Source organism: Microcebus murinus, chromosome 16, assembly GCF_040939455.1.
Source record: "Microcebus murinus isolate Inina chromosome 16, M.murinus_Inina_mat1.0, whole genome shotgun sequence".
NCBI classification, from domain to species: Eukaryota; Metazoa; Chordata; class Mammalia; order Primates; family Cheirogaleidae; genus Microcebus; species Microcebus murinus.
This window is the reverse complement of record NC_134119.1, coordinates 60,973,283-61,001,266: the sequence shown is the minus strand read 5'-3', so window position 1 is coordinate 61,001,266 and position 27,984 is coordinate 60,973,283. Positions and strand designations below refer to the sequence as shown.

At 49.8% G+C, this 27,984-nt stretch overlaps 1 protein-coding gene across 2 annotated transcripts; it reads left to right on the top strand.

The window, feature by feature from the left end:
- The first annotated feature begins 14,877 nt into the window (after window positions 1-14,877).
- LOC105876809 (F-box only protein 17) lies at window positions 14,878-27,899 on the top strand. Of its 2 annotated transcripts, none has more exons than XM_075993067.1 (6): window positions 14,878-15,084; window positions 23,038-23,403; window positions 23,963-24,074; window positions 25,964-26,059; window positions 26,899-27,034; window positions 27,621-27,899. In XM_075993067.1, exons 2-6 carry the CDS (start codon window positions 23,055-23,057, stop codon window positions 27,762-27,764), a joined length of 837 nt encoding a protein of 278 aa, XP_075849182.1. In that variant the 5' UTR covers window positions 14,878-15,084; window positions 23,038-23,054; the 3' UTR covers window positions 27,765-27,899. The 2 variants fall into 2 exon arrangements, with proteins under 2 accessions (XP_075849182.1, XP_012630129.1); XM_012774675.3 differs by having other exon boundaries at window positions 14,926-15,068.
- The last annotated feature ends 85 nt before the right edge of the window (window positions 27,900-27,984 follow it).

Genomic DNA, 27,984 nt, shown 5'->3' with positions numbered 1-27,984 from the left:
GCTGATGCCATGACACTCTAGCCCAGGCAACAGAGTGAGACTCTGTCTCAAAAAAAAAAAAAAAAAAAAAAAACGTGTATTTGTGGTCCTCAGCAACCCAGCCCAGTAGCACCTCCGTGAGAGTCACTCGGAGCCATTGTCCCTGGATGCCCAGCACCCGAGGCCCTGAGCGGCACGAGGACCCACGTGACCAGTGTGAAATAAACAGCCCTAGAGACCAGCAGAGATGAGAGGGACATTGAGCGTCTTGGCATTGCTGCCTCTTCCACACGCCGAGGGGTATTAAATTAGCCCAAAGTGACACGTTTGACAATGAAGAACATAATAAAGAGACGCTACCCGATCCCTGGAGAATTTCATGAGCACGAGTTCCGGGATGAGCCAATACACAAGTACCTCTTCTCCACCCGTTAGTGTAACTCTTCCCTGGTAAATCACGACACCTCACTTGGGGCCATGAATTTTGCAGTACATTTTTCAATCAAATTGTTTCTATAGACAGGGACTTTCACAAAAATACTGCCTAATGCCCTGGAGCATCCTCAGTGTGGCCCTGCACTCCACGGCTCATTCTCCAGTAAATTCCATGGGCTCCACTTACAAATCTACCCAGGTGAGCCCACTCCTCCCGGCTCTCAAGCCCTGCCCTGGTCTAGCGGACCCTGCTCTCCTGCAGCAATGACGGGGCGGCCTTACAAACCGTAGCAGGAAAACATCTAATCCTGCCATTTCCTAGTGACAGTTAAAGATCAATCCCACGAGTCCTCTTGCTAATAGGCACCCAGCAGGATCCCCGTTTTGCACAACTTCTGAAAATCACCGAACAGATGGAAAAGAGATGTAGATCTTTTCCTTTTAAAATTGCTTTCGAGGCTCTGTTTTTGCTGAGTTCCTGGGTGAGCAGCAAGAAGTTTCAGGCCGGGCGCGGTGGCTCACGCCTGTAATCCTAGCACTCTGGGAGGCCGAGGTGGGTGGATCACTCGAGGTCAGGAGTTCGAAACCAGCCAGAGCAAAAGCGAGACCCCGTCTCTACTATAAATAGAAAGAAATTAATTGGCCAACTAATATATAGAGAAAAAATTAGCCGGACATGGTGGCGCATGCCTGTAGTCCCAGCTACTCGGGAGGCTGAGGCAGGAGGATCGCTTGAGGCCAGGAGTCTGAGGTTGCTGTGAGCTAGGCTGACGCCACGGCACTCACTCTAGCCTGGGCAACAAAGCGAGACTCTGCCTCAAAAAAAAGAAAAAGAAATTTCAGGCCTCCCCTGCGATAATCCTTTCTCCAGGGTAAGGCAGGAACCCAACTCTCTTAGACTTTTTTTTGGGGGGGAGCTCTCTAGAGAGGCCCTGTGAACACTGAGACAGAGAAGGGACCCCTCGTAGGGACCTGCTGCCCCCCAACCCCAAGTATAGAAGTAAAAGAAACATCTTGAGTCCCTTCAAAGGACATTCCAGGCACCTGGACAGCCTTGCACAACCCGATAAGGAAGAAGACAGTCATCACTTAAAACAATAGTTTCCCAAGCAAGTCAGACTCACAAGGTGTTTGGGTTCCCTGTAGAAACTAAAAGATAATATCTTTTTTTTTTTTTTTTTTTTGAGACAGAGTCTGGCTTTATTCCCAGGCTAGAGTGCAGCGGCATCAGCCTCACTCACAGCAACCTCAAACTCCTGGGCTCAAGTGATCCTCCTGCCTCAGCCTCCCGAGTAGCTGGGACTACAGGCATGCACCACCATGCCCGGCTAATTATATATATAGTTGTCCAGCTAATTTCTTTCTATTTTTTAGTAGAGACAGGGTCTCGCTCTTGCTCAGGCCGGTCTCAAACTCCTGACCTTGAGCGATCCTCCTGCCTCGGCCTCCCAGAGTGCTGGGATTACAGCTTGAGCCACCACGCCCAAGAGTGTTGGTGGCTGCTGGATTATGGCTCAGCCTCTCTCTGGGCCATGCCTCCTGGCTCAAGGCTGTGCCCCATTCCAGGGCTGCTCAATAAGAAGGTACAAAACCTGCCCCATGCCTCAGTTAGGGAGCACTCAGAAGGGCCACCCCAGTTCCAAGTCCTCTACGGTCCCGGCAGAGGCCCTTGTTGCAATAACATCACAGCTCAACTTCTCCCTCTGCCCACCCTCCCCCCCTTCCTCAGAAGTGTCGCCCCACAGAGCACTCCCCCAAATCCATCTGCCTGCAAATCTCTAGCTCCGTTTCCCGGGAAACCCCACATAAGTCAAAACCTGTGCATGTGCGTGCGTATTTATTTTTAAACAATAACAGAGGAATTCTCTTTTTTTGAGACAGACTCTCACTCTGTTGCCCAGGCTAGAGTGAGTGCCGTGGCGTCAGCCTAGCTCACAGCAACCTCAGACTCCTGGCCTCAAGCGATCCTCCTGCCTCAGCCTCCCGAGTAGCTGGGACTACAGGCACGCACCACCATGCCCAGCTAATTTTTTCTATATATTTTTAGTTGGCCAATTAATTTATTTCTATTTTTAGTAGAGACACGGTCTCCCTCTTGCTCAGGCTGGTCTTGAACTCCTGACCTTGAGCGATCCTCCTGCCATCTGTCACCCCCGAGCTTGTCAATGCCAGACTGGTTGCACTGCCCCCCCCCACCTTGCATTCTACTGACATATCGTAAGAGCTGATCCACCCCAGCGACAACCTCTACCGTCCCAGGGGCTCCTCCCAGACCCGACCGTTCATCTCTGTGTCGTAACCTGACTTCGGCCTGGCCCGGAGCAGAGCCAGTCAAAGGGCTTTCTGGCAATATCGTCAGCACACCGGACGTCATTTAACTATCTTCACAGGCTGTGGTGGGGTCGGACAGCGAGACGGAATGCAGGAAGAATGCACAGTGGGGCTGGGTGGTAGATAGAACAGCTGACACCAACCCAGTGGCGAGCCACCTCGGTAGGTGTCAGACTTCCCTCCGATGTCACCGGTGATGGTACCCTCTGAACCTGGGTGCAGGCCAGAGGACCAAAGCTTCTAGTCCATGAAGTCCGTTTATTATGGTAACTATTTATTTATTTTTGAGACAGAGTCCCACTTTGTTGCCCAGGCTAGAGCGAGTGCCGTGGCGTCAGCCTAGCTCACAGCAACCTCAAACTCCTGGGCTCAAGCGATCCTCCTGCCTCAGCCTCCCGAGTAGCTGGGACTACAGGCATGTGCCACCATGCCCGGCTGATTTTTTCTATATATATTAGTTGGCCAATTAATTTCTTTCTATTTATAGTAGAGACAGGGTCTCGCTCTTGCTCAGGCCGGTTTCGAACTCCTGACCTTGAGCAATCCGCCCGCCTATGGTAACTATTTAAAAAGGGCTCAGCAAGGGATTTTTTCATAACCAGAAAGTCAGAGCTCCTTTTCCAATCCCAAATCTCTGGCCAAGAATGAATCTCAGCTCGATAGCCAAATTAGTTTCTTAAGAGTATCTTTTCATGTTCGGCCAGGAAGCCTTAAAATTGAATAGAGAGGCGAAATAAATCAAACCCACAGAATTAATACTTTAGTGCTATATTTAAGAATCAGCTGTGATATTTGCTACTTAAAGTATTTGTAATGTTTAAGAGAATTTGGCATATTAGAAAAGGTGAAAAATTTGTCCGGTATGTGTAAGTCTTCCAAGATAAAATGTATAATTGAGCAATTCATTATTTTAGATCTGTAATTTTTCACTTTAAACATGAATAAAAGGGCCAGGCGTGGTGGCTCACGCCTGTAACCCTAGCACTCTGGGAGGCTGAGGAAGGCAGATTGCTCCAGGTCAGGAGTTCGAAACCAGCCTAAGCAAGACCCCCATCTCTACTAAAAATAGAAAGAAATTAATCGAACAACTAAAAATATATATAGAAAAAATTAGCCGGGGCCGGGCGCTGTGGCTCACGCCTGTAATCCTAGCTCTTGGGAGGCCGAGGCGGGCGGATTGCTCAAGGTCAGGAGTTCAAAACCAGCCTGAGCAAGAGCGAGACCCCGTCTCTACTATAAATAGAAAGAAATTAATTGGCCAACTGATATATATATAAAAAATTAGCCGGGCATGGTGGCGCATGCCTGTAGTCCCAGCTACCCGGGAGGCTGAGGCAGAAGGATCACTCGAGCCCAGGAGTTTGAGGTTGCTGTGAGCTAGGCTGACGCCACGGCACTCACTCTAGCCTGGGCAACAAAGCGAGACTCTGTCTCAAAAAAAAAAAAAAAAAAAAAAAAAAAAAAAAAAAAAATTAGCCGGGCATGGTGGCGCATGCCTGCAGTCCCAGCTACTCGGGAGGCTGAGGCAGGAGGATCACTTGAGCCCAGGAGTTTGAGGTTGCTGTGAGCTAGGCTGAAGCCACGGCACTCACTCTAGCCTGGGCAACAAAGCGAGACTCTGTCTCAAAAAAAAAAAGAAAAAGAAAAAAAAACATGAATAAAAGAATTGGACTCTAGGTAAGTAAATTGTACTGGAATGTTTAAAAGATCTCGATATGTTTAATTTATTGTAAGAGTTAAGTGCTTCGGAAGGGAAGGTTTTGCTTCTATTGAGCTTCGAAGAAAATCGAACAGTCTAAATTTGTGAAAGCGGAACGTTGAGAGGAATTTAATTAACTAAGATTCTAAATGGGATATGAGGCTGTTGAAACTGGACTTGGTGGAATATTAATCAAAGACCACCCTGAAAGCGGCTGTGGAAAATTTACTAGATTTATAAATAGAATAATATTTTTTAAGTAGAACTTTGAAGCTTAAGAAAGACAATGTTTTAATGGGTAGCTTTTATACATTGAAAATTAACTTAGAGCAGGGAGTCATCAGTCTTCTGTGCACAGATACCTCCCCCAGTGGCAGCAGAGAGCTCACAAGGACACTCTGCCCTCCATTGGTGTCTAGAAGCCATCCCTCCCCCCCAGTATAAGTTTATAATTCTGGCCACAGCTGACGTCCCCGACCTCCCCTTTGTCCAGATCCGTGACAGCAGCCTCTGGGACCCAGTGGGACCCATTCCTGGTGCTCACGCTCTTACGTGACCCCCTCTCCTCGAAGATTAGCTCAATCTAGTGACTCACTTCTAGCAAATATTTTAGGCGGGTGCACAAGTCATTGCTGTTTTAGCACCGTCGAAATTGGCTGTTTGATATTGTGATACATTCTTAAATAAATGTGGTTATGTTAATGCACATCATTTTAATGTGCATTTTTTGCTTTATGTTTTTTTGCGAATGATTTATTACTTGCTGTTTATTTTATATTTATTTTAGGCCATGGAAATGATGTTAGACAAAAAGCAAATTCGATCAAACTCAGACATGGGCCAAAGAAAAAAAAAAAAATAAAAAAAAAAAAAAGCAAATTCGAGCGATTTTCTTTTCTTTTCTTTTTTTTATTTTTTGAGACAGAGTCTCGCTTTGTTGCCCAGGCTAGAGAGAGTGCCGTGGCGTCAGCCTAGCTCACAGCAACCTCAAACTCCTGGGCTCAAGCGATCCTCCTGCCTCAGCCTCCCGAGTAGCTGGGACTACAGGCATGCGCCACCATGCCCGGCTAATTTTTTCTATATGTATTAGTTGGCCAATTAATTTCTTTCTATTTATAGTAGAGACAGGGTCTCGCTCTTGCTCAGGCTGGTTTCGAACTCCTGACCTTGAGCAATCCGCCCGCCTCGGCCTCCCAGAGTGCTAGGATTACAGGTGTGAGCCACCGCGCCCGGCCAATGCACATCATTTTAATGTGCATTTTTTGCTTTATGTTTTTTTGCAAATGATTTATTACTTGCTGTTTATTTTATATTTATTTTAGGCCATGGAAATGATGTTAGACAAAAAGCAAATTCGAGCGATTTTCTTTTCTTTTTTTTTTTTTTGAGACAGAGTCTCGCTTTGCTGCCCAGGCTAGAGTGAGTGCCCTGGCGTCAGCCTAGCTCACAGCAACCTCAATCTCCTGGGCTCAAGCGATCCTCCTGCCTCAGCCTCCCGAGTAGCTGGGACTACAAGTACGCGCCACCATTCCCGACTAATTTTTTTCTATGTATATATTAGTTGGTCAATTAATATTTTTCTATTTATAGTAGAGACGGGGTCTCGCTCTTGCTCAGGCTGGTTTCGAACTCCTGATCTCGAGCAATCTGCCTGCCTCAGCCTCCCAGAGAGCTAGGATTACAGGCGTGAGCCACCGCGTCCGGCCTAACAACAAAGGACTTTTCTCTCCACCAACTAAGTTCTGAAATATAAATCATCGAGTGATTTTCTTATTTGAGTTCAAAATGGGTCGTAAAGCAGTGGAGACAACTCGAGACATCGGTTTGGCCCAAGAACTGCTAACGAAGGTGCAGTGCAGGGAGGTTCAAGTTCTGCAAAGGAGACGAGAGAGCCTTGAAGATGAGGAGTGCAGTGCCCGGCCATCGGAAGTTGACAATGACCAACTGAGAGCAATCATTGAAACTGATCCTCTTGCAACTACGCTGGAAGTTTCTGAAGAACTAACTCAATGTCAGCCATTCCATGGTCGTTGGGCATTTGAAGCAAACTGGAACGGTGAAAAAGCTGGATAAGTGGATGCCTCATGAGCTGATCGAAAATCAAAAACTCACCGTTTTGAAGTGTCGTCTTCTCTTCTTGTACACAACAACAACAAACCATTTTTTGATCCGATTGTGACATGAGACGAAAAGTGGATTTTATATGCAGAATATTTTCATCACCCCAAACAGAAACCTTGTGCCTGCTAGCAATTACTCCCCATTTTCTACAATTCTCCCATCCCTTGGCAACCACTAATCTACTTTGTGCATCTATGAATTTACCTATTCTGGTCATTTTGAATCATGGAATATGTGGCCTTTTGTGTCTGGCTGTTTTCACTGAGCATAATGTGATCAAGGTTCATCCATGTTGTAGGGCCTATCGGTGCGTCATTTTATTTTTTATGATGAATAATATGCCATTGCATGGATATACCATATTATGTTTGTCCATTTGCAAGTTTGGGACATTTTGGTTGTTTCCATATTTTTTTTTCCTTCTTTTTCTTTTAGTTGCCCGGCTAATTTTTTTCTATTTTTAGTAAAGACAGGGTCTCACTCTTGCTCAGGCTGGTCTTGAACTCCTGACCTTAAGCAATCCTCCCGCCTCGGCCTCCCAGAGTTCTAGGATTACAGGTGTGAGCCACCGTGCCCAGCCTGGTTGTTTCCATCTTTTGGCTACTGTGAGCAATCCTGCTATGAACAGTCACGTACAAGTTTTTGTGTGGACATATGTTTTCATTTCTCTTGATTATATACCTAGGAGTGGAATCAGGGTCACATGGTAACTCCATGTGCAAGTTTTTGGAGACCTGCCAGACTGTTTCCCAGAGCAGCTGCACCATTTGTACAATTCCACCTACCGCAGCATGTCAAGGTTCCAATTTCTCCCCATCCTCAGCAACACTGCTTATTGTCCCTTTTTAATATTACAGCCATGCACGTATCTTTTTGACCCAGAAGTTCTGCTCTTAGAAATGTATCCTATGACAACATACGCTATCGTGCAAAATAATGTATTAATAATTATAAGGCTATGTATGGTGGCACTGTTTGTAATAACAAAATGTTAGAAATACTCCAATTTCCATTGGTAACGGACAAGAGAAAAACATGGCACAGCCATACAATGGAGACCTACGTGTAAAGTTTTCCAGCGGCGAAAGATATAGACATAGAGAGAGACAGTGTGGAGCCAAACAACGTGGCTTTATTGAGCTCTCCTGGGTGAGGTTCACAGGTCCCAAGGGGTGGGGACAAGAAGCAGTGTCCGTTTGGAGGGGGTTAGGTTTTTTATACTGTTTGAGGCAGACCAGGGACTTTTGGCGGGAAGGGCTGGAGATTTTCCACTGTAACCTTCGGTGGTTATTGAGAAATAGGAGGGGCTGGGGGTATTTGCAGAATCCAGGAAACGAAAACTTTCTTATCTGGATAGACATCCAGGTGTTGTTGTTTTCAGCGGGGCCTGGCAGCTGTCTTTGGCAGGTGTGGTCTGGTGAGTCTTTTATTTTTGATCTAGGGAGGGGAGGGAGGCCCCCGCCACCAACCTTATATTATGCACCTGTTAAAATAAAAATAAGGAAGCTCTCTATGTAGTGATACAGAAAGATGATCAAAATATATTAAATGATAAAAGCAAAGTGTCAAACAGGTAACGTATGGTTTGTTATTATTTGTTTAACGTGTGTGTGCATTGGCCGGGCGCGGAGGCTCATGCCTGTAATCCTAGCACTCTGGGAGGCCAAGGCGGGCAGATTGCTCAAGGTCAGGAGTTCAAAACCAGCCTGAGCAAGAGCGAGACCCCGTCTCTACTATAAATAGAAAGTAATTAATTGGTCAACTAATATATATAGAAAAAATTACCCAGGCATGGTGGCGCATGCCTGTAGTCCCAGCTACGCGGGAGGCTGAGGCAGGAGGATCGCTTGAGCCCAGGAGATTGAGGTTGCTGTGAGCTAGGCTGACGCCACGGCGCTCACTCTAGCCTGGGCAACAAAGTGAGACTCTGTCTCAAAATAAATAAATAAATAAAATAAAGGTGTGTGTGTGTTTGTGAAATTCCTTATATATGTATAGAAAAACCTCTGCAGGAATATGTCAGAATCCAGAGAAAAACTGGGACGGCTGATGACAGGGGTGGGAGAGAAATTCGCTTTTCAGTGGAAACCTTTTTTAGACTTTTTCAAATGTATACAATGTAAATATATTTTCCTATTCAAAATAAGCAAATGAAAACCTTTAAAAGACTGGGAGCTGAAAAAGACATCCACCCAGCTTGCTATACACTGCAGGATGCCAGCTGGGGCCTGGCTTTGCCCACTTTGACCCTTATGCTATAAGGAAACTGACAACCCAGGGACGGAAAGTGACTTGCCCCGGGTCACACAGTGATCAGAGGTGTCACCAGGAAGTTAAGTCTGACTCCTGAGCCCCTCCTCCATCCTGGCACCGTCCACTCCCATTTGTAGAAAGTATGTGTTTAGGGGAGGAATTGACTGACACAGAGAGTGCTAAGGAGGATGTATTAGCTTCCTATTGCTGCTATAACAAATATTGCAAATCTAGTAGCTTAAAATAATAACATTTTAGGCCGGGCGTGGTGGCTCACGTCTGTAATCCTAGCACTCTGGGAGGCCGAGGCAGGCGGATCGCTCAAGGTCAGGAGTTCGAAACCAGCCTGAGCAAGAGCGAGACCCCATCTCTACTATAAATAGAAAGAAATTAATTGGCCATCTGATATATATAGAAAAAATTAGCCGGGCATGGTGGTGCATGCCTGTAGTCCCAGCTACTCGGGAGGCTGAGGCAGGAGGATTGCTTGAGCCCAGGAGTTTGAGGTTGCTGTGAGCGAGGCTGACGCCAGGGCACTCACTCTAGCCTGGGCAATTAAGCGAGACTCTGTCTCAAAATAATAATAATAATAATAATAATAATAATAACATTTTACAGTTCTGGAGGTTAGAAGTCCAAAATCAGCTTTACTGGGCTGCAGTGAAGGTGTTGGCCAGGCTGGTTTTTTCTGGAGGTTCTAAGGCAGGCGTCCTACAACTACAGCCCGCGGGCCATATGTGGGTGTTTTTGCCTGTTTGTTTTTTTACTTCAAAATAATATATGTGCAGTGTGCATAGGAATTTGTTCATAGTTTTTTTTAAACTATAGTCCGGCTCTCCAACGGTCTGAGGGACAGTGAACTGGCCCCGTTTAAAAAGTTTGAGGACCCCTCTGCCGGGGGCAGTGGCTCACACCTGTAATCCTAGCACTCTGGGAGGCCGAGGCGGGCAGATTGCTCGAGGTCAGGAGTTCAAAACCAGCCTCAGCAAGAGCAAGACCCCGTCTCTACTACAAATAGAAAGAAATTAATTGGCCAACTAATATATATAGACAAAATGAGCCGGGCATGGTGGCACATGCCTGTCGTCCCAGCTACTCGGGAGGCTGAGGCAGGAGGATCGCTTGAGCCCAGGAGTTTGAGGTTGCTGTGAGCTAGGCTGATGCCACGGCACTCACTCTAGCCTGGGCAACAAAGCAAGACTCTGTCTCAAAAATAAATAAATAAATAAATAAATAAATAAATAAATAAATAAAAATTAAAAAAAAAAAGTTTGAGGACCACTGTTTTAAGGGAAGAACCCGTGTTCTTGCCTTTCTCAGCGTCTAGTGGCCGCCTGTATTCTGGCTTGTGGCCTCTTCCTCCACCTTCAGATCACAACCCTCCAATCTCGGCTTCGTCACCTCACCAACCTTCTGACCGCCCCTGTGTGCCACTCTTAGATAATCCAGGGTACTCTCCCCATCTCACGGTGCTCAACTTAATCACAGCTGCACAGTCCCTTTGCCCATGCTAGGGAACATATTCACAGGCTTTCGGTGTCTTTGGGGTCTTTGGATGTCTTTGGGGGCCATTATTCAGCTGACCTTCCGCAAATGACAGATGCCAACACACGTCTGGCAGATAAATCGGGTGGAGGCCGAGGGACAGGAATCAGAGTGAGGAAGATGACAGTACCGAGGAGGGGCCTGCAGGACAGGCAGCCAGGGGTGACCCGGGTGGCAGGGAGTCGGAGCAGTGAGACAAGCAGACCAGGTGGGCTCAGAGGAGAGTCTGTCTGTGCCTCCTACTCCCTGCCCTCCACCTTCGCCCAGGGCGCAGGCCACCCAACATCCAGGAGCAGGAGGACAAGCACGTACGTGTGGCTCCCCAGAGAGAGCCACTGTCTGGCAGCCGGAGGTGGTAACGAGGGCAGATGCTGGCATGTGAAATGAAGGGGATGAAAAAAACCAAGCAGCCAGCCCTATCCTGGCACTTGTGGCGGAGGGAAGGGACAGCCAGGGGCCCCTGGACTCTCCCACGCCCACAGGGGAGACCAGCCTGTGCGCAAACCCCGACACAAAGCCCCCATTCATGCCCCAAGGCTGGCTAGAGCCCGCGGGAAACAGGCAGGCAGCGCCATCGCCTACACACACCAGCCTTGTCACTCCTTTAAGAATGTCACTCCTCCTAGTCTGTAACTTTGAATTAAAAAAAGAAAAAGAAAAGAAAAGAAAAAGAAGAAAAAAATAATAATAATAAAAAAAAGAATGTCACTCCTTTAAGAATGTCTGGTGGACAAGCAAGGTCCACCAGATAGGAACAAAAAAACAACACAGAACAGAAGTCAACGGCTTCCTCACGCCTGTAATCCTAGCACTCTGGAAGGCCGAGGCGGATTGCTTGCGGTCAGGAGTTCGAAACCAGCCTGAGCAAGAGTGAGACCCCGTCTCTACTATAAATAGAAAGAAATGAATCGGCCAACTAATATATAGAGACAAAATGAGCCGGGCATGGTGGCGCATGCCTGTAGTCCCAGCTACTCGGGAGGCTGAGGCAGGAGGATCGCTTGAGCCCAGGAGTCTGAGGTTGCTGTGAGCTAGGCTGACGCCATGGCACTCTAGCCTGGGCATCAAAGTGAGACTCTGTCTCAAAAAATAAAAAAAATAAAAAGTCAACGGCTTCTTCAGGACCCAATCAAGGTGCAACAACTGCATTGGGTTGTTTACGTCTCTCTGGTGTCTTTTTTGGTTTTTCATCCATTGGTTTTTTGAAGAGTCCTGCCCAGTTATCTTGGGGCTGGCCTATTCTCAATGCCTGGTGGTTTCCTCATTATTAAATTTAGGTTCAACACTTTTTTGTTTGTTTATTTGTTTTTGAGACAGAGTCTCACTTTGTTGCCCAGGCTAGAGTGCATCAGCCTAGCTCACAGCAACCTCAGACTCCTGGGCTCAAGCGATCCTCCTGCCTCAGCCTCCCAAGTAGCTGGCTGGGACTACAGGCATGCGCCACCATGCCCGGCTAATTTTTTCTATATATATTAGTTGGCCAAATAATTTCTTTCTGTTTATGGTAGAGACAGGGGTTTCACTCTTGCTCAGGCTGGTTTCGAACTCCTGACCTTGAGCAATCCGCCTGCCTCGGCCTCCCAGAGTGCTAGGATTACAGGCATGAGCCACCACGCCCAGCCAACACTTTCTTTTATTTATTTTTTTTTTTTTTTTGAGACAGAGTCTCGCTTTGTTGCCCGGGCTAGAGTGAGTGCCGTGGCGTCAGCCTAGCTCACAGCAACCTCAAACTCCTGGGCTCCAGTGATCCTTCTGCCTCAGCCTCCCGGGTAGCTGGGACTACAGGCATGCGCCACCATGCCCGGCTAATTTTATATATATATATATCAGTTGGCCAATTAATTTCTTTCTATTTATAGTAGAGACGGGGTCTCGCTCAGGCTGGTTTTGAACTCCTGACCTCGAGCAATCCGCCCGCCTCGGCCTCCCAAGAGCTAGGATTACAGGCGTGAGCCACAGCGCCCGGCCTTTCTTTTATTTTTTTAAAAGAATTCTGCATAGGCAATTTTGTGTCACATCAGGAGACATTTGATGTCGGGATGTCCCATTATGCAGGACACTGTTCAATTGCTTGCTTAAGAGGGTGTCTCCCCCCAACGCCACTGCAGAGGTACATTCTTTCCCCTTCGTAATGAATAAGTCACGTTTAGGTAATTCGGCCTTTTCTTTTTTTCTTTAAAAAAAATTGAGCAAGCCGGGTGCGGTGGCTCACGCCTGTAATCCTAGCACTCTGGGAGGCCGAGGCGGGCGGATTGCTCAAAGTCGAGAGTTCGAAACCAGCCTGAGCGAGACCCCGTCTCTACTATAAATAGAAATAAATTAATTGGCCAACTAATATATATACAAAAAATCAGCCGGGCATGGTGGCACATGCCTGTAGTCCCAGCTACTCGGGAGGCTGAGGCAGGAGGATTGCTTGAGCCCAGGAGTTTGAGGTTGCTGTGAGCTAGGCTGACGCCACGGCACTCACTCTAGCCTGGGCAACAAAAGTGAGACTCTGTCTCAAAAAAAAAAAAAAAAAATTGAGCAGAACTAGAAGGAGATAATTCGGCCTTTTCCCCAGCATTCTGTTACCGATGATTTTAGCATTCTTTGATGATCCAATTATTTTACTTAGGGACCCCCTGTGTTTTTTTCATAATTTAACTGTGAAAAACATGTATTATCTGTAGAAGTAAATTGTTCAGTGCCTGTAAAATTATGTAATCTATGTAGTCTGCATCTGGTTCACAGCAGGTGCTTAATAGTGGTATCCATTTTAAAAAATGATCCCAGTGGCAGGGCTACAATCTCTTATCTGCAAACCTCAAGTTCCCTCTTCAGTGGAAACCCCACACTCCTCAAGCAGCGACGGTGGCCTGCATTAACATCAGGCCATTTGTAACCTACATGCCACTAAGTGTGTATTTCTCTCCACACACGCTTTGAAGCAGAAATATCACATGATCTTGGAGGACAGCACCCTCCCCCCAACACTGTAAATGGTATTTGCATTGTATTAGTCAAAAATCCAAAAAATCCGGGATCCAAAACATATCTAGTCTTAAGTCATTGAGATAAGAAACTGCGTGCCGATCAGCACTAAACACTCTACCGATAATACAGCAGTTTTACAAGCCACAGCGAAAAACTTCAAAGGCTGTTGGTACAAACAAGTGTAGGGTGAGGTTTAGAGTGAGCCAGGGCCGCGCACGCAGCATCGCCTGCAGATCTCACGCCGCCCTCATGGTGGCGCTGCGGCGCCGGGCTGAGGTTTCTAGGGGAAGGGGCTTGGGGAATCCAGGGGGAAGGGGCTTGGGGAATCCAGGCTCCAACCCACTCTTGCGGGGTGAACCCCAAGCTAGCACCCGGGACTTGGTGCACAGACTACGCATCATTGGGCATTGGTTTCTCGGAGAAGCGTCCATGGGATCATGAGTCTTTTTTTTTTTTGAGACAGAGTCTCACTTTGTTGCCCAGGCTAGAGTGAGTGCCGTGGAGTCAGCCTAGCTCACAGCAACCTCAATCTCCGGGGCTCAGCGATCCTCCTGCCTCAGCCTCCCGAGTGGCTGGGACTACAGGCATGCGCCACCATGCCCGGCTAATTTTTTCTCTCTCTATATATATATATATTAGTTGGCCAATTAATTACTTCCTATTTATAGTAGAGACGGGGGTGGGGGGGGGTCCTCCCTCTTGCTCAGGCTGGTTTCGAACTCCTGACCTCGAGCAATCCGCCCGCCTCGGCCTCCCAGAGTGCTAGGATGACAGGCGTGAGCCACCGCGCCCGGCCCGTGCGTCTTTATCATGCATTTAGCACAGTGGCAGATAGGCGCGAGTGGCACTAGTATAACGATTTACTAGCGCGGGGGACATTGGATCTGGGTGTCTGAGGTCGGTCACCTTGGGGTCCCTGGGACAATGGGGCAATCAGAAGGCACAGTGAAGGCCCAAGGGCAGAGACAAAGGGAGAAATATAGGTCGAGGACCCATCCTTACCGACACTGAACTTTCGGGTTAATTAATTCAGTTGTCTACAGCTGGGGGCCGGGGCGTGGGGTGGCCCCCACGGTAGGAGGGCTCAGGTGTGTCCCTGACGCAGGACACACGCGTGGCAGAGGGGCTCCGTTTAATCACAGGCCGGGGCTTCTGAGCATCTAATGCTTGGGGCGTACTGTAACTGCGAGAAAAGTCCCTGTGGCTCGGACGTCTATCCAAGGGTTTCAGGTGAGGCCCACGGCGGGGGTCGCAGAACCGCGCCCGATCCCCTGGGTGTCGCGGAGGGCGCAGGCGGCGGGGACAGGAGGAGGGAGCAGGACGGGGCGGGCTTGGCGGCGGGGAGCGGGAGGCCCGGGGACGCGGGGTGGGCCCGGAGGAGGCTCCTGGGGCGCGCGCCGGGGGACGCGGGGCTAGGTCGCGGGGACCCCGCGGAGGGCGGGAGGGACCTCGCGGGGCCGGGCGGGCCGGGCTGGGAGCCGGGAAGGCCGCCCCTCCCCGCGGGCCTGGCGGCGGCCGGGCCTCCCGGATCGCGGCCCCGCCCTCGCTCCCGCCGGGCGCCGCGGCCTTCCCCGCCCATCGCAGGCCCGCACCCCGCGCCAGGCCACCCGTCCCGGGGCTCCCTGGGCCGCACCGGCCGGTCATCCCGGGGAGCCCCCCGACTGCCTCCCAGGGTGAGGCGGGGAAGGACAGCTTAGCGCCCCGCCGCCACCTCCGAGCAGGCCGCCAGGTGAGCGCCGGGACAGGTAGGGGACCCAGGTCTCGGGCCGAGTGTCGCGTCCTCACCCGCAGCTGGGGCGCGGGAGTTAGGCCTCCTGCCCCAGGCCCTGCCCCGGGGAGTCCCGTCGCCCCAGCGGCCCGCCCGGCCCGCGCCCGGCGCCGCGCGGCTGTAGACCCGGAGTCTGCAGACCACGTTAGAAAGCCCCAGATCGTTCTGGAAAGCGCTTTGCTTTCAGTCTGCCCACGCCTCCCCGCCCCCTCTCCCGTCCGCGGAGGCCACCATTAAAAAAAAACCTTAAAAACGCTCCGATCACCACGTGCGCGCGGCAGCCCGGGCAAAGGCCCGACCACTGTTTACCCTAGAAGAGTTTCTTTCTTCCGGCCGTGCAAAATCTGTGAATCAGGCGTCTCGGGGCCGAATCCGGATTTAGCAGCTCGGGGACATCGTGTGTTTGGCTGTGGCCGCTTCTCTCCATTTGAATTTTGTTCTGTTATTTTTGCAACGTTCAGTAATATATATATATATATATATATATATATATATATATATATATATATATATATATATATTTAACTCTCTAGATCCTCTTCCTTCAACTTTAGACAGCATCTATTTACTCCATATTTTGAGAGACTGAAATATTTTCGAATCGAGTTTTGAAATAAATGATAATGTTTTAAATGTTCCAGTAATACACAAGAATAAGACAATTAGAACATACAGGGAGCTTTGCGTGACAAACAAGCCCTATAAACAACAGCTGCCCCCTCATTCTCCCTCCCTGGCAGCCAATTAAAATTTACTGTAATTAAATTACTTTTCTTTTTCTGTTTTTTTTTTTTTTTTTTTGAGACGAGTTCTCTCTATGTCGTTGCCTGGGCTAGTCTTGAACTCCTGGCCTCAAGTGATCCTCCTGCACTTGGCCTCCGAAAGTGCTGGGATTACAGGCATGAGCCACCCACGCCCAGCCTTAAATTGCTTTTCAAAAATGCCAAAATTGACTTGTGATGGCTGTCGCATCGTTTTTAACTTTCTCTGCTTTTTATTCCTTTGGTATTTACTTCCAAATCTTTTTTTTTTTTTTTTTTTTTTTTTTTTAAGATTCTTCAGGCTGATACTTCCAAATCTTTAAAGCAAAATTTTTGGATTGTTATTTCTTATTTTATCAACTTTTACGCAATGTGTCCATCAATCCTTTGCTAAAATTAGGAGACAATTTTTGTTTTATCATCTCCACAGTTTTTGTCCTCTCTATATAATCACCTCCCTGTGTAATGACGGCATTACTTTTAACTTCTTACTGGCTGCTTTTTATTTTGTTTATTTATTTATTTTTGAGACAGAGTCTCATTCTTGCCTGGGCTAGAGTGCCATGGCATCAGCAACCTCAAACTCCTGGGCTCAAGCGATCCTCCTGCCTCAGCCTCCTGAGTAGCTGGGACTACAGGCATGCGCCACCATGCCCGGCTCATTTTTTCTATATATTTTTATTTTTATTTTTTTTATTTATTTATTTTTTTTTTTTGAGACAGAGTCTCACTTTGTTGCCCAGGCTAGAGTGAGTGCCGTGGCGCCAGCCTAGCTCACAGCAACCTCAAACTCCTGGGCTCGAGTGATCCTTCTGCCTCAGCCTCCCGAGTAGCTGGGACTACAGGCATGCGCCACCATGCCCGGCTAATTTTTTATATATATATCAGTTGGCCAATTAATTTCTTTCTATTTATAGTAGAGACGGGGTCTCGCTCTTGCTCAGGCTGGTTTCGAACTCCTGACCTTGAGCGATCAGCCCGCCTCGGCCTCCCAGAGTGCTAGGATTACAGGCCTGAGCCACTGCTCCTGGCCCTTACTGGCTACTTTTATAACACAAAATAATTTTTTTTAACTTGTATTTCTTTTTTCCTTTAAGAGGTGGGGGTCTTGCTGTGTTGCCCAGGCTGGACTGAACTCCTGGGCTCAAGGGATCCTTCTGCCTCAGCCTCCTGAGTAGCTGGGACTAGAGGTGCCTGCCCACCACCCCCACACCGCCCCCTGCCAGCTAAACATGCATTACTTGTTGTGTTAAATATACACAGGCCTTTTTGTAAAGCCTGGCTGAGAGGCTGCTTATAAAAATATAAAAATATATGTTGGCGAGGTGGCTCCCATGTGTAATCTCAGTGCTTTGAGAGGCAGATGTGGGAGGATCTCTTAAGCCCAGGAGGTCCAGGCTGCAGTAAGCTATATGCTATCACCACTGCACTCCGGCGTAGGTGACAGAGGGAGACCCTGTCTCTAAATAAATAAAAAATTAAATGTTTGTATTTATTGAAATGTTAATGATTTTATCCAATCAAATTATATATACATGGCTTACAAATCAAATTAGAAAAGTCTGCTTAATTTTTTTTTTATGGTAAAATAATACAATCTCGGTGGCTCACGCCTGTAATCCTAGCACTCTGGGAGGCTGAGGCAGGCGGATTCCTCGAAGTCAGGAGTTCAAAACCAGCATGACCAAGAGCGAGACCCCGTCTCTACTAAAAAAAAAAATAGAAAGAAATTAATTGGCTAGCTAATATATATAGAGAAAATTAGCCGGGCATGGTGGTGCATGCCTGTAGTCCTAGCTACTTGGGAGGCTGAGGCAGGAGGATCGCTTGAGCCCAGGAGATTGAGGTTGCTGTGAGCTAGGCTGATGCTATGGCACTCGCTCTAGCCTGGGCAACAAAGTGAGACTCTGTCTAAAAATAATAATAATAATACAATCTCTTTAAGAAAAACGGAGAAGGCAATGTTTTAGATTAGAAGAGGTCAAGCAACCCGACCAGCCCTGGCAGTGTCTGAGCCCCCGTGGGGACCTTCTTAGGAAGAAACAGCCACAAAAGACCTTCTGGTCCAACGCAGGAAATTTTTCATGGAGTGGGTATTATTAGATAGCAGAATGGATTCCTCTCGGTGTTAAGTGGGGTCATCTTGTAGACTTATAAAAAGTCTTGTTCTTTCTTAGGAGATTCACGTGGAAGTATTTAAGAGTTCATCAAAAAGAGCAAAAGCATAAATATGGCAAAATGTGGAACATATAGAGATATTGATATGACTGTTCTTTCAACTTTCCTACTTTTTTTTTCTTTTTTTTTTGGAGACAGAGTCTCACTCTGTTGCCCAGGCTAGAGTGAGTGCCGTGGCGTCAGCCTAGCTCACAGCAACCTCAAACTCCTGGGCTCAAGGGATCCTCCTGCCTCAGCCTCCCCAGTAGATGGGACTACAGGCATGCGCCACCATGCCCGGCTAATTTTCTCTATATATTTTTAGTTGGCCAATTAGTTTCTTTCTATTTTTAGTAGAGACCGGGGTCTTGTTCTTGCTCAGGCTGGTCTCGAATTCCTGACCTCGAGCAATCCGCTCACCTCGGCCTCCCAGAGTGCTAGGATTACAGGCGTGAGCCACCGCGCCCGGCCTCAACTTTTCTATATGATGAAATTTTATATTAAAAACTGGGAGAAAATTAAGTAAGATGGTTTTGAAATGAGGAAAGAGATGTGCACTGTGGCACCAACTCTCTGCACGGGACCGCAGTCCTGGCTGCCACACAGAACAGAGGCAGGTCGTTGTTCTGGACTGGGCTTCAGCCAACCAGACCAAACCAAAATGGAGTCACTCATGGTAAATGCCACATAACCAAGCTGAAACTTTAAGGAAGCAGGCCTCCCAAAGAGGCCAGTTTTTCTAGAAAACAGGAGATTCCAGTGTGCTTGAGTCAGCATAAGAAAGAAAGGCTCGGTGGCTCACGCCTGTAACCCTAGCACTCTGGGAGGCCGAGGCGGGCGGATTGCTCGAGGTCAGGAGTTCGAAACCAGCCTGAGCAAGAGCAAGACCCCGTCTCTACTACAAATAGAAACAAATTAATTGGCCAACTAATATACATAGAAAAAATTAGCCGGGCATGGTGGCGCATGCCTGTAGTCCCAGCTACTCGGGAGGCTGAGGCAGAAGGATCGCTCGAGCCCAGGAGTTTGAGGTTGCTGTGAGCTAGGCTGACGCCACGGCACTCACTCTAGCCTGGACAACAAAGTGAGACTCTGTCTCAAAAAAAAAAAAGAAAGAAAGAAAGAAATCCCCTCTACTTTACCCGTACAACAAAGCAACCTGGAGTAACCAGATATCAACCAATCAGGTTTGTTCTATTATGTGATTTGTTCCCAGGTTCCCAAACCCACTTTGCCACCTCTGCGCAGTGGGCGCTCTCACTCCATTGGTAGCACGGAGGCCGCCCATTCATGAATCTTGACCAAAATCCCGGCTACAGAGCTGTGCAACCGTCACCACAGTTTCCAAGCGTGTCTATCACCCCTAAAACATCCCTTGTGCCTATTTGTAGTCCCCCAGCCCAGGCAGCTACTCATCCATTTTCTGTATCTATAGATTGGTCTTTTCTGGACATTTCATAGAAGTTCACCATGTAGTATGTGCTCTTTTCTATCTGGCTTCATTTCATGTAACACATTGCTTTGGGGTTCATTCATGTGAGTTTGACCTCCATGCCAGACAAGCTGATGGACTTATAAATAGCAGCTAAATTTTTTTTCTTTGAGGCAGTGTCTCACTCTCTCAGCCCGGCTAGAGTGCAGTGGCATCATTACAGCTCGTTGCAACCTCCAACTCCTGGGCTCAAGCGATCCTCCTGCCTCAGCCTCCCTAGTAGCTGGGACTGCAGGCATGCGCCACCACGCCCGGCTAATTTTTCTATCTTTAGTAGAGACAGGGGTCTCTCTCATGCCCAGGCTGGTCTCAAACTCCTGGCTTTAAGTGATCGTCCCACCTCGGCCTCCCAGAGTGGTAGGATTACAGGCATGAACCGCCGCCCCCGGCTGCAGCTATTTATTAATGCAAGTATTAACCACCTGGAGCAAACCACAGCCTTGTCTCTCTGAACCCTGTCTCCAAAACCTCACCCTGTAGTAGGAGTAAAGATGATATCAACATTTTTTGCTATTTCCACAGACTACTTGCCTGGTACAGGCTTTGTTTTTTGTTTTTTTTTTTCATCAACAAAACCTTAATCAATTTGTTGAAAAATTACAACAGCTGACATGAATTGAATGGAGCACTTACTGGGCGCAGGCAGATGGCAAGCATTAGATCATAGAAGCCTCTTAACCCAGGGCACTCTCAAAGTATTCTTTTGCCCGTTAAACCAGATGATGGGATTCAATGAGAGGTTGTAGCCTAAATGCTCAGCACAGCGGCTTTATAAGGGCCAATAAATGTCACCAGATGAAACTATCATAGCTAAAATAGTTGCTGTCACTTTTTAATAATGGGTAATAATGCAACTACCATAATTTAATGTTTAATACTAAATTAATATCTTACTTGTGAGCCCCCAGGGGCTTTTCTTAAGTACTTTACAAATATTAACTCATTTCACCCTCACAACAGCCCTGTGAAGTAAGCCCCATTAATATGCCCGTTTTGGCTGGGCGTGGTGGCTCATGCCTGTAATCCTAGCACTCTGGGAGGCCGAGGTGGGAGGATTGCTTGAGGTGAGGAGTTCGAAACCAGCCTGAGCGAGACCCCAACTCCACTAAAAATAGAAATTAATTGACCAACTAAAAATATATATACAAAAAATTAGCCGGGCATGGTGGCACATGCCTGTAGTCCCAGCTACTCGGGAGGCTGAGGCAGGAGGATCCCTTGAGCCCAGGAGTTTGAGGTTGCTGTGAGCTAGGCTGATGCCATGGCACGCACTCTAGCCTGGGCAACAAAGTGAGACTCTGTCTCAAAAAAAAAAAAAAAAAAAAATATATATATATATATATATATATATATATCCCCATTTTCAGAAGAGGAAACTAAGGCACAAAGAGGTGAAGTGACTTGTCCTTAGTCATGTAAGTGTAGCTGGGACTTGAACCCAGGTGAGGCTGGATTTTGAGCAACCAAAATGCTCCAAAATCCAACATGATGCTCAAAGGAAATGCTCATGGGAGCATTTCGAATTTCAAGTTTTTAGATTAGGACTGCTCAACTGGTAAATGTAATGCAAATATTCCAAAATCAAACGATGGAAAATCCAAAACACTTCTGGTCACAAACATTCGGAACAAGGGATATTCAGCCTGAACTGTGCTTTCCTTGCTAAGCTGTTCCGCCTTTGAGTGAAGTGAAATGAGTTTCTCACTAGGTCTTAAGCTAGCTGCCAAGTTCTCATTAAATAAGGGTGTTTCACCTCATTACATATCTGTGCATCGTCAGTTTCCTCATCAGTGAAGTGGGTTTTTTGTTTTGTTTTGTTTCTTGAGACAGTCTCACTCTGTTGCCCAGGCTAGAGTGAGTGCCCTGGCGTCAGCCTAGCTCACAGCAACCTCAAACTCCTGAGCTCAAGCGATCCTCCTGCCTCAGCCTCCCAAGTAGCTGGGACTACAGGCATGCGCCACCATGCCCGGCTAAATTTTTTTCTATATATTTTTAGTTGGCCAATTAATTTCTTTCTATTTTTAATAAAGAGGGGGGGTCTCACTGTTGCTCTGAGTGGTTTCGAACTCCTGACCTCAAGCTATCCTCCTGCCTTGGCCTGCCAGAGTGCTAGGATTACAGGCGTGAGCCACCGTGCCGGCCAGTGAAGAGGGTTTTTGATGTGATGCTTCATTCACTCATTCATTCATTCAACATCGCTTTATTGAATACTCACTGTGTGTCAGGCACTGGTGCAGACATTGTGGCATGCTGTATGCCAAAGAAACCATTTCTAACCCTCAGATGACTACAATGTAGCTGGAAAGACAGACCATTAAGAAGAGAAATAGTACAGTATACATAGGTATTTGTGTGGTGTGTCTGATGGTGATAAAAACTCTAGAGAAGTATAAAGTAAGGAAGAGGGAAGAGAGAGTAGGTGGCGGTGGTGAGGCCCTGAAATTGTAAATAAAGTGGCCAGGGAAGGCCCCTTGGAAGAGTTGACATTTGAGCAAAGTCTTGAAGGAAGTACCAAAGTGAATGAAGAAATCATCTGGATCGAGGTGGAGGGAACAGCCAGTGCAAAGGCCCTGAGGCACGGAGGCCAGCGTGGCTGGTGCAGAGTGAGAGCGAGCGGGAGGAGAGAGGCGATGGAAGCAGGCTGTATGGGGCCCTGTGGCCTGCAGGGCAGACTTTGCCTTTACTTTGAGTGAGATGGAGCCGGGCAGGGCAGGACCTAACTCTGGTGTTCATACCTGACCCGGCCGGCTGCTTGTAGGAACAGACAGTGGAGGAAAGAAGCCAGGAGCAGGGTGTTTGGAGGTGAGGGGTGATGAGAATGGGTGAGTTCCGCAAGAGAGTGAGTGTGGATAGAAAATAGAGGCCATGCAAAGACCAATCTCACATTTGAGAGATCAGAGAGGAGGAAGTCTCTGTGGTTCCCCAGAGACTGGGCAGGAGCCACCAGGGAGGGGGAGCCCAGAGGGGCGTGGTGTCCCAGGAGCCCCAGGTGAAAAGGGAGTTCCCATCAGATGCTGCTGACAGCTCAAGTAAGGTGAAGACTGGACAGTGGCTACTGGCTTAGCGCCGTGGAGGTCGCTGGTGACCTTGACCTTTCAGGAAGGGGAAGGCGGGCAAAGCATGAGCAGAAAAGGTGTAAGGGAGAATGGGCGGAGTTGGAACGGGTTGGGATGGGGTGGAAATGGTTTCCTCCGCCGTGGGTGTTTCTTGTGGTCTTCAGTGTGCTTCTGGCCCAGCATATAAAGTACTGAGCCTGACGCGCGTGCGCGCCCGTCGGCAGCGGTGGTCTGAAGTCCGGATGGGGCCGGTCAGACCAGGGCTTGTTTACCCGACGGGAAACAGTGGGGAGAGGCGGAGGATCAGAGCGGGAACTGGGTCGGTCTTCACAGCCATGGCAGCCCCTGGCCCATGGACCTGGTGGGCTAGGCGGAGCCGCAGGAGCCTGGCGGCCTGGGCGGCGAGGCAGAGGGTGGCCTGGCTGTGCCGACCCGCCGGCCGACCGCCCCCTCTCGGCCCGCAGGACGCCGGCGGCTGGAGATGGGCGCCCGGTCCTCGCGGCGGCGGCCGCCGGCGGACCCGCCCATGGCCCTGGACGCGCTGCCCCCCGAGCTGCTGGTGCAGGTGCTGAGCCACGTGCCGCCGCGCGCCTTGGTGGCGCAGTGCCGCCTGGTGTGCCGCGCCTGGCGCGACGTGGTGGACGGGCCCACCGTGTGGCTGCTGCAGCTGGCCCGCGACCGCAGCGCCGAGGGCCGCGCACTCTACGCCGTGGCCCAGCGCTGCCTGCCCGACGGCGAGGACGACGAGGAGCTGCCGCTCTGCGCCCTGGCGCGCTACTGCCTGCGCGCGCCCTTCGGCCGCAACCTCATCTTCAACTCCTGCGGGGAGAGTGGGTGCTGGGGGCGGGGCCGGGCCGGGGGGCGGGGCCGGGGGCGGGGCCGAGGAGACCGACGGGAGGCGTGGGCCGCCCGCCACAGAGAGGCTGGGCGGTGGGCGTGGCCAGGGCAGGGCTGTGGGCAGAGCCTGAGAGAGAGATGTAGCCAATGGGCGAGGCAGCTGGCGGAGCTGGGGGCAGGGCCGAGAGGCGCGGTGCTGGGAAGGGGCCCGGGGGCGGAGCCAGGGTGGGAGGTGGCCGCGCTCAGGCGGGGTGTGGGGGCGTGGAAACTGGACGGTGGGCGGGGCCAGGGCAGAAGTCGAGCAGCCGGAGATGCGGTAGGGAGGCAGGACGGAAGGGCGGGGTAAAGCAGAGTGGCTCGGCAGGGCCGAGTGACGCGGCCGTGGGGTGGGACCAGGAATGCTGGGTAGTGGGCGGGGGTGTCAGAGTAGAAGAAGGGAGGTGGGGGTTGGAGCATGGGAGGGAGGGACTGGTGGGCGGGACACCTTGGGTGGTGGCTGGGTCTCCGCTGGGCCAGCTGGCAGTCATCTGTTCCACCCATTGTGTTCCACAGAGGGCTTCAAAGGCTGGGAGGTGGAGCACGGCGGGAACGGCTGGGCTGTGGAAAAGAACCTAACACTGGTGCCCGGGGCTCCTTCCCAGACCTGCTTCGTGACTTCTTTCGAGTGAGTGGCCCAAGTGAGTGGCCCCTGATCTCCGGGGCAAGTGCCTGGAGAGAGGGAGGGACCCTACCCACCGTCCTCGTCCTCACCTTCACCTGCCTTCACCCTCTCTTTCTTTCATTCATTCAAGCAGCAAACATTTGTCGAGGGCTTACCAGGTACTAGGCACTGTTTTACATGCCAGAAATACAAGGAAAAAATCAGGAAGAGTAGCAACCTGTTCTTGTTTCATTTGCATTTTAGATGTAGAGTGGAGGGAGACATTAAACAGAAGCAGTAAAATGACAACAATGCTACATGTTAGAGGGGTTACTCTGTGCTAGACAATTTACATATATTAGTAACTATCAGTTCTGGCAACAACCCTGTGACATAGGTACTATTATTGTCCCACTATATAACATCTCTTCATGTGCCTGTTAGCTTTTAAAATTTCCTCTTTTGTAAATTGCCTGTTCATATTTTCTATTAGGAGTGGTGTCTTTTTCTTGTTGACTTGCAAGTATTCCTTGTATATTCTAGATGTCCCTTGTCCATCTTGGAAATTCCAGAAATCTTCTACTTGCTATCTGTATTAACTATGTCCGTGTTGTTCTTTGTTTGGCAGAAATCTTTTGTTTTCATGCGATCAAATTCATCTTCCTCTCTTTGATTTTTTGTGTTAGAACTTGTGTTCTTGAAATTTTGTTCAAAAAAATCCTTCTCCACTCCTAGATCCTAGACCTAGTCTCTTATATACTCTCTTCTAGCAAACTCATAGCTTTATCGTACACATTTAGGCTTTTTTTTTTTTTTTTTTTTTGAGACAGAGTCTCGCTTTGTTGCCCAGGCTAGAGTGAGTGCCGTGGCGTCAGCCTAGCTCATAGCAACCTCAAACTCCTGGGCTCAAGCGATCCTCCTGCCTCAGCCTCCCAAGTAGCTGGGACTATAGTCATGCACCATCATGCCTGGCTGATTTTTTTCTATATATATTAGTTGGCCAATTAATTTCTTTCTATTTATAGTAGAGATGGGGTCTCGCTCTTGCTCAGGCCGGTTTTGAACTCCTGACCTTGAGCAATCCGCCCGCCTTGGCCTCCCAGAGTGCTAGGATTACAGGCGTGAGCCACCGCGCCCCGCCCACATTTAGGCTTTTAATCCACATTGAACAAGATATTAGGAAGGATCTAGATGTCCCTCCCTCCTCCATGTATATTGAGCCAGTTTTCCCAACACCATCTCCTAAAGAATCCATCCCTATCCAATCCCCATAAAATGGGCTGCCACCTCTGCCATTTATGAAGTTCCCATACCTACCTAGGTCTGTTCCAGTCTTCTGGCCATCTTATTTGTCCTTCCACCAATACTGCACTATTTCTACTTTTATGGCATATTCAAATTAGGGGAGAGGGACTGTTTACATAGGCCTTTTAAAACAGTCCCTCTCCCTTAATTTGAATGTGCCATAAAAATAGAAATAGTATTGGTGGAAGGACAAATAAGATGGCTAGGGGAATAGAACAGACCTAGGTAGGGTCCTGGCCTAATAGTAGTGGGGGAAAAGGCATTATGATTCACCAAGGGGTGGGGGTAGGAAGCAGTTACTGAAACAGGAAGATAGAGAAGGCTATAAGGAAGTCCCAGAACTCCCTGCTCAGGTGCCTAATGTGTAGCCTCCATTTGTACTCATGTCCTGGTCCCCATGAATATTAGGGGCAGGCTGGAGAGTGGTGGAGGGACCTGAGAGGCCAGGGAGAGACGTATAGGCCATCACGTGTCCTCATGTCTGGTAGGCAGACCCTGAGGGCTGCTTTAGAAAGGGTTATCCGGGAAGGCTTCTTGGAGGAGGTGGTTTCTGGCACTTGAGTGCCAGGACTGACTGCCCCATCCCCTGCCATCTCTCCTCTTCCCAGATGGTGCTTCAAGAGGCAGCTTGTGGACCTGGTGATGGAGGGGGTATGGCAGGAGCTGCTCGACAGCGCCCAGATTGAGATCTGTGTGGCCGACTGGTGAGTGACGAGTGGTGTGACCTGCCCCAGAACACTAGCAGTAGTGGCATCGGTTCTGCAGCAGGGACTCATTTCCAGCCTTATCTACCCCATGGGTAGCTGCAGTGAGCCAGAGAGGAAGTGATGCTCTCATAGTTCAGAGTCAGGGAGGGGCCTTGGTGAGCCCAGACCCCCGACTCTGCACGCCTCCCCACTCTGCACGCCTCCCCACCCTCTTCCCAGCAGGTCCCCAAGGTCGTCCACATGGGGCCCTTGAAATGGCTTCATACAGTTCTGAAACTAGACACCCTTCATCACCCCCAACTCAGCAGTGACCCTAAGGGTTTGTGGGTGCCCCAAGGCCTCCAAAGGATTGGGAGCACTGTGCCTTGAGAACTGAGGCTCAGTGGGGGCACAGTTGGGACAGGGGCACTGGCCGCTTCAGAACCTGAGGGCTTAGGATAAACTCCCACCTTCCCAGAGCACCCAGGTTCCTCCCTATAGCATTCAGGCTCTTGCTCCTCCACAGAAAATCCAGTCTCTTTCCTGGGGCTCCTCCCCAGGGTCACCAGGCTCCTCCCCTGGGTAGTGGTTCCTCCCCAGAGCATCATCCCCCGCCCCCAACTAGTCTCCGAAATCCACCAGGTGACCACCCAGGCTCCTCCCCCAGGACCTGGCCCCACCCCAGACTACCGAGGCCCCTCCCCCAGAGGTTCCCAGGCCGGGACCTCTCCAAACGCGGGGCAGGTGTGCAGGACCCTCATGGAGGTACAGGAAGGCCCAGCCCTCAGCCTCCCGCCCCCCCCAACCCAGAGAGCTGGCGGAGTGGCGGGGCTTGGAGGCTCACTGCCGCCTGGCAGGTGGGGCGCCCGGGAGAACTGCGGCTGCGTCTACCGGCTCCGGGTCCGCCTCCTGGACATGTACGAAAACGAAGTGGTCAAGTTCTCGGCGTCACCCAACCCGGTCCTTCAGTGGACTGAGAGGGGCTGCCGACAGGTGGGTCCACACCGCCCTTCAGCTCAGCCCTGACCTGCTCCAAGGCACGCACACCCCACCTCTCACCTGCTCAGTTTCCCTTCTCAGCTCCTAACCCGCTAGATATCGATAATAACAACAGCTAAAAGTCATTGAGCCCTTGTTACACAGGCCCCACAAGCATGCGCCCATTACCTCCCTGACCCCATTTCCCCGCACTCTGTCCCAGGCATGCTCCCACCACAGGGCCTTTGCACTGGCTGTCCCCCCGTGTCTGGAACACTCTCCCTCCAGAGCCCCACATGGCTCCCTCCTTTCCTTCAGGTCTTTGCCGAAACCTCAGCTCAGTGGGGCCTCTGCTTACTCACCCATTTCTGCTACCCTCCTGGTGGGATGTCCTTTGCCCCTTACCCACATCCTGCCTCCGTGCATGGGCCCTGCCAGAATGTCCTCTTCACCAGGGCAGGGGGTTTTGCCGCTTTGTCGCTGCTGCCGTCCCCAGCACCTAGGGCCAGGCCTGGCGCAACTCAGTCCTTGGGGAGTATCTGTCGCAGCGAAGGAAGAGGAGGCGCCCACAGGCCCTCACCCTCTCGCCCCCCCTCCGCAGGTCTCCCACGTCTTCACCAACTTCGGCAAGGGCATCCGCTACGTGTCTTTTGAGCAGTACGGGAGAGACACGCGTTCTTGGGTGGGGCACTACGGCGCGCTTGTGACCCACTCCAGCGTGAGGGTCAGGATCCGTCTGTCCTAGCGACCGGCCAGATCAGGCCTTCCAGGACGCACTGCCATCTGCCAGATCTTGTCATTCAAGAGCGGCCTTGCGGCAGGGAATCAGAGGATGCCCAGGGACAGCGGGCATCCCACGTGGCCTGTTCTCAGCACACCTGCCAGGACCCCACTTGCTGCTGCTTCAGTATGGTGGTGCTCACGCCATGTGACAAACCAGGGATCCAGCCAGGCTGTTCACAGCT

Coding starts and splice junctions, on each gene's coding strand:
- LOC105876809 (XM_075993067.1), top strand. CDS start 23,055: ATGGGCGCCCGGTCCTCGCGGCGGCGGCCGCCGGCGGACCCGCCCATG. Junction 24,075..25,963: donor TGCTTCGTGACTTCTTTCGA/GTGAGTGGCCCA, acceptor TCCTCTTCCCAG/ATGGTGCTTCAAGAGGCAGC. Junction 26,060..26,898: donor GAGATCTGTGTGGCCGACTG/GTGAGTGACGAG, acceptor GCCGCCTGGCAG/GTGGGGCGCCCGGGAGAACT.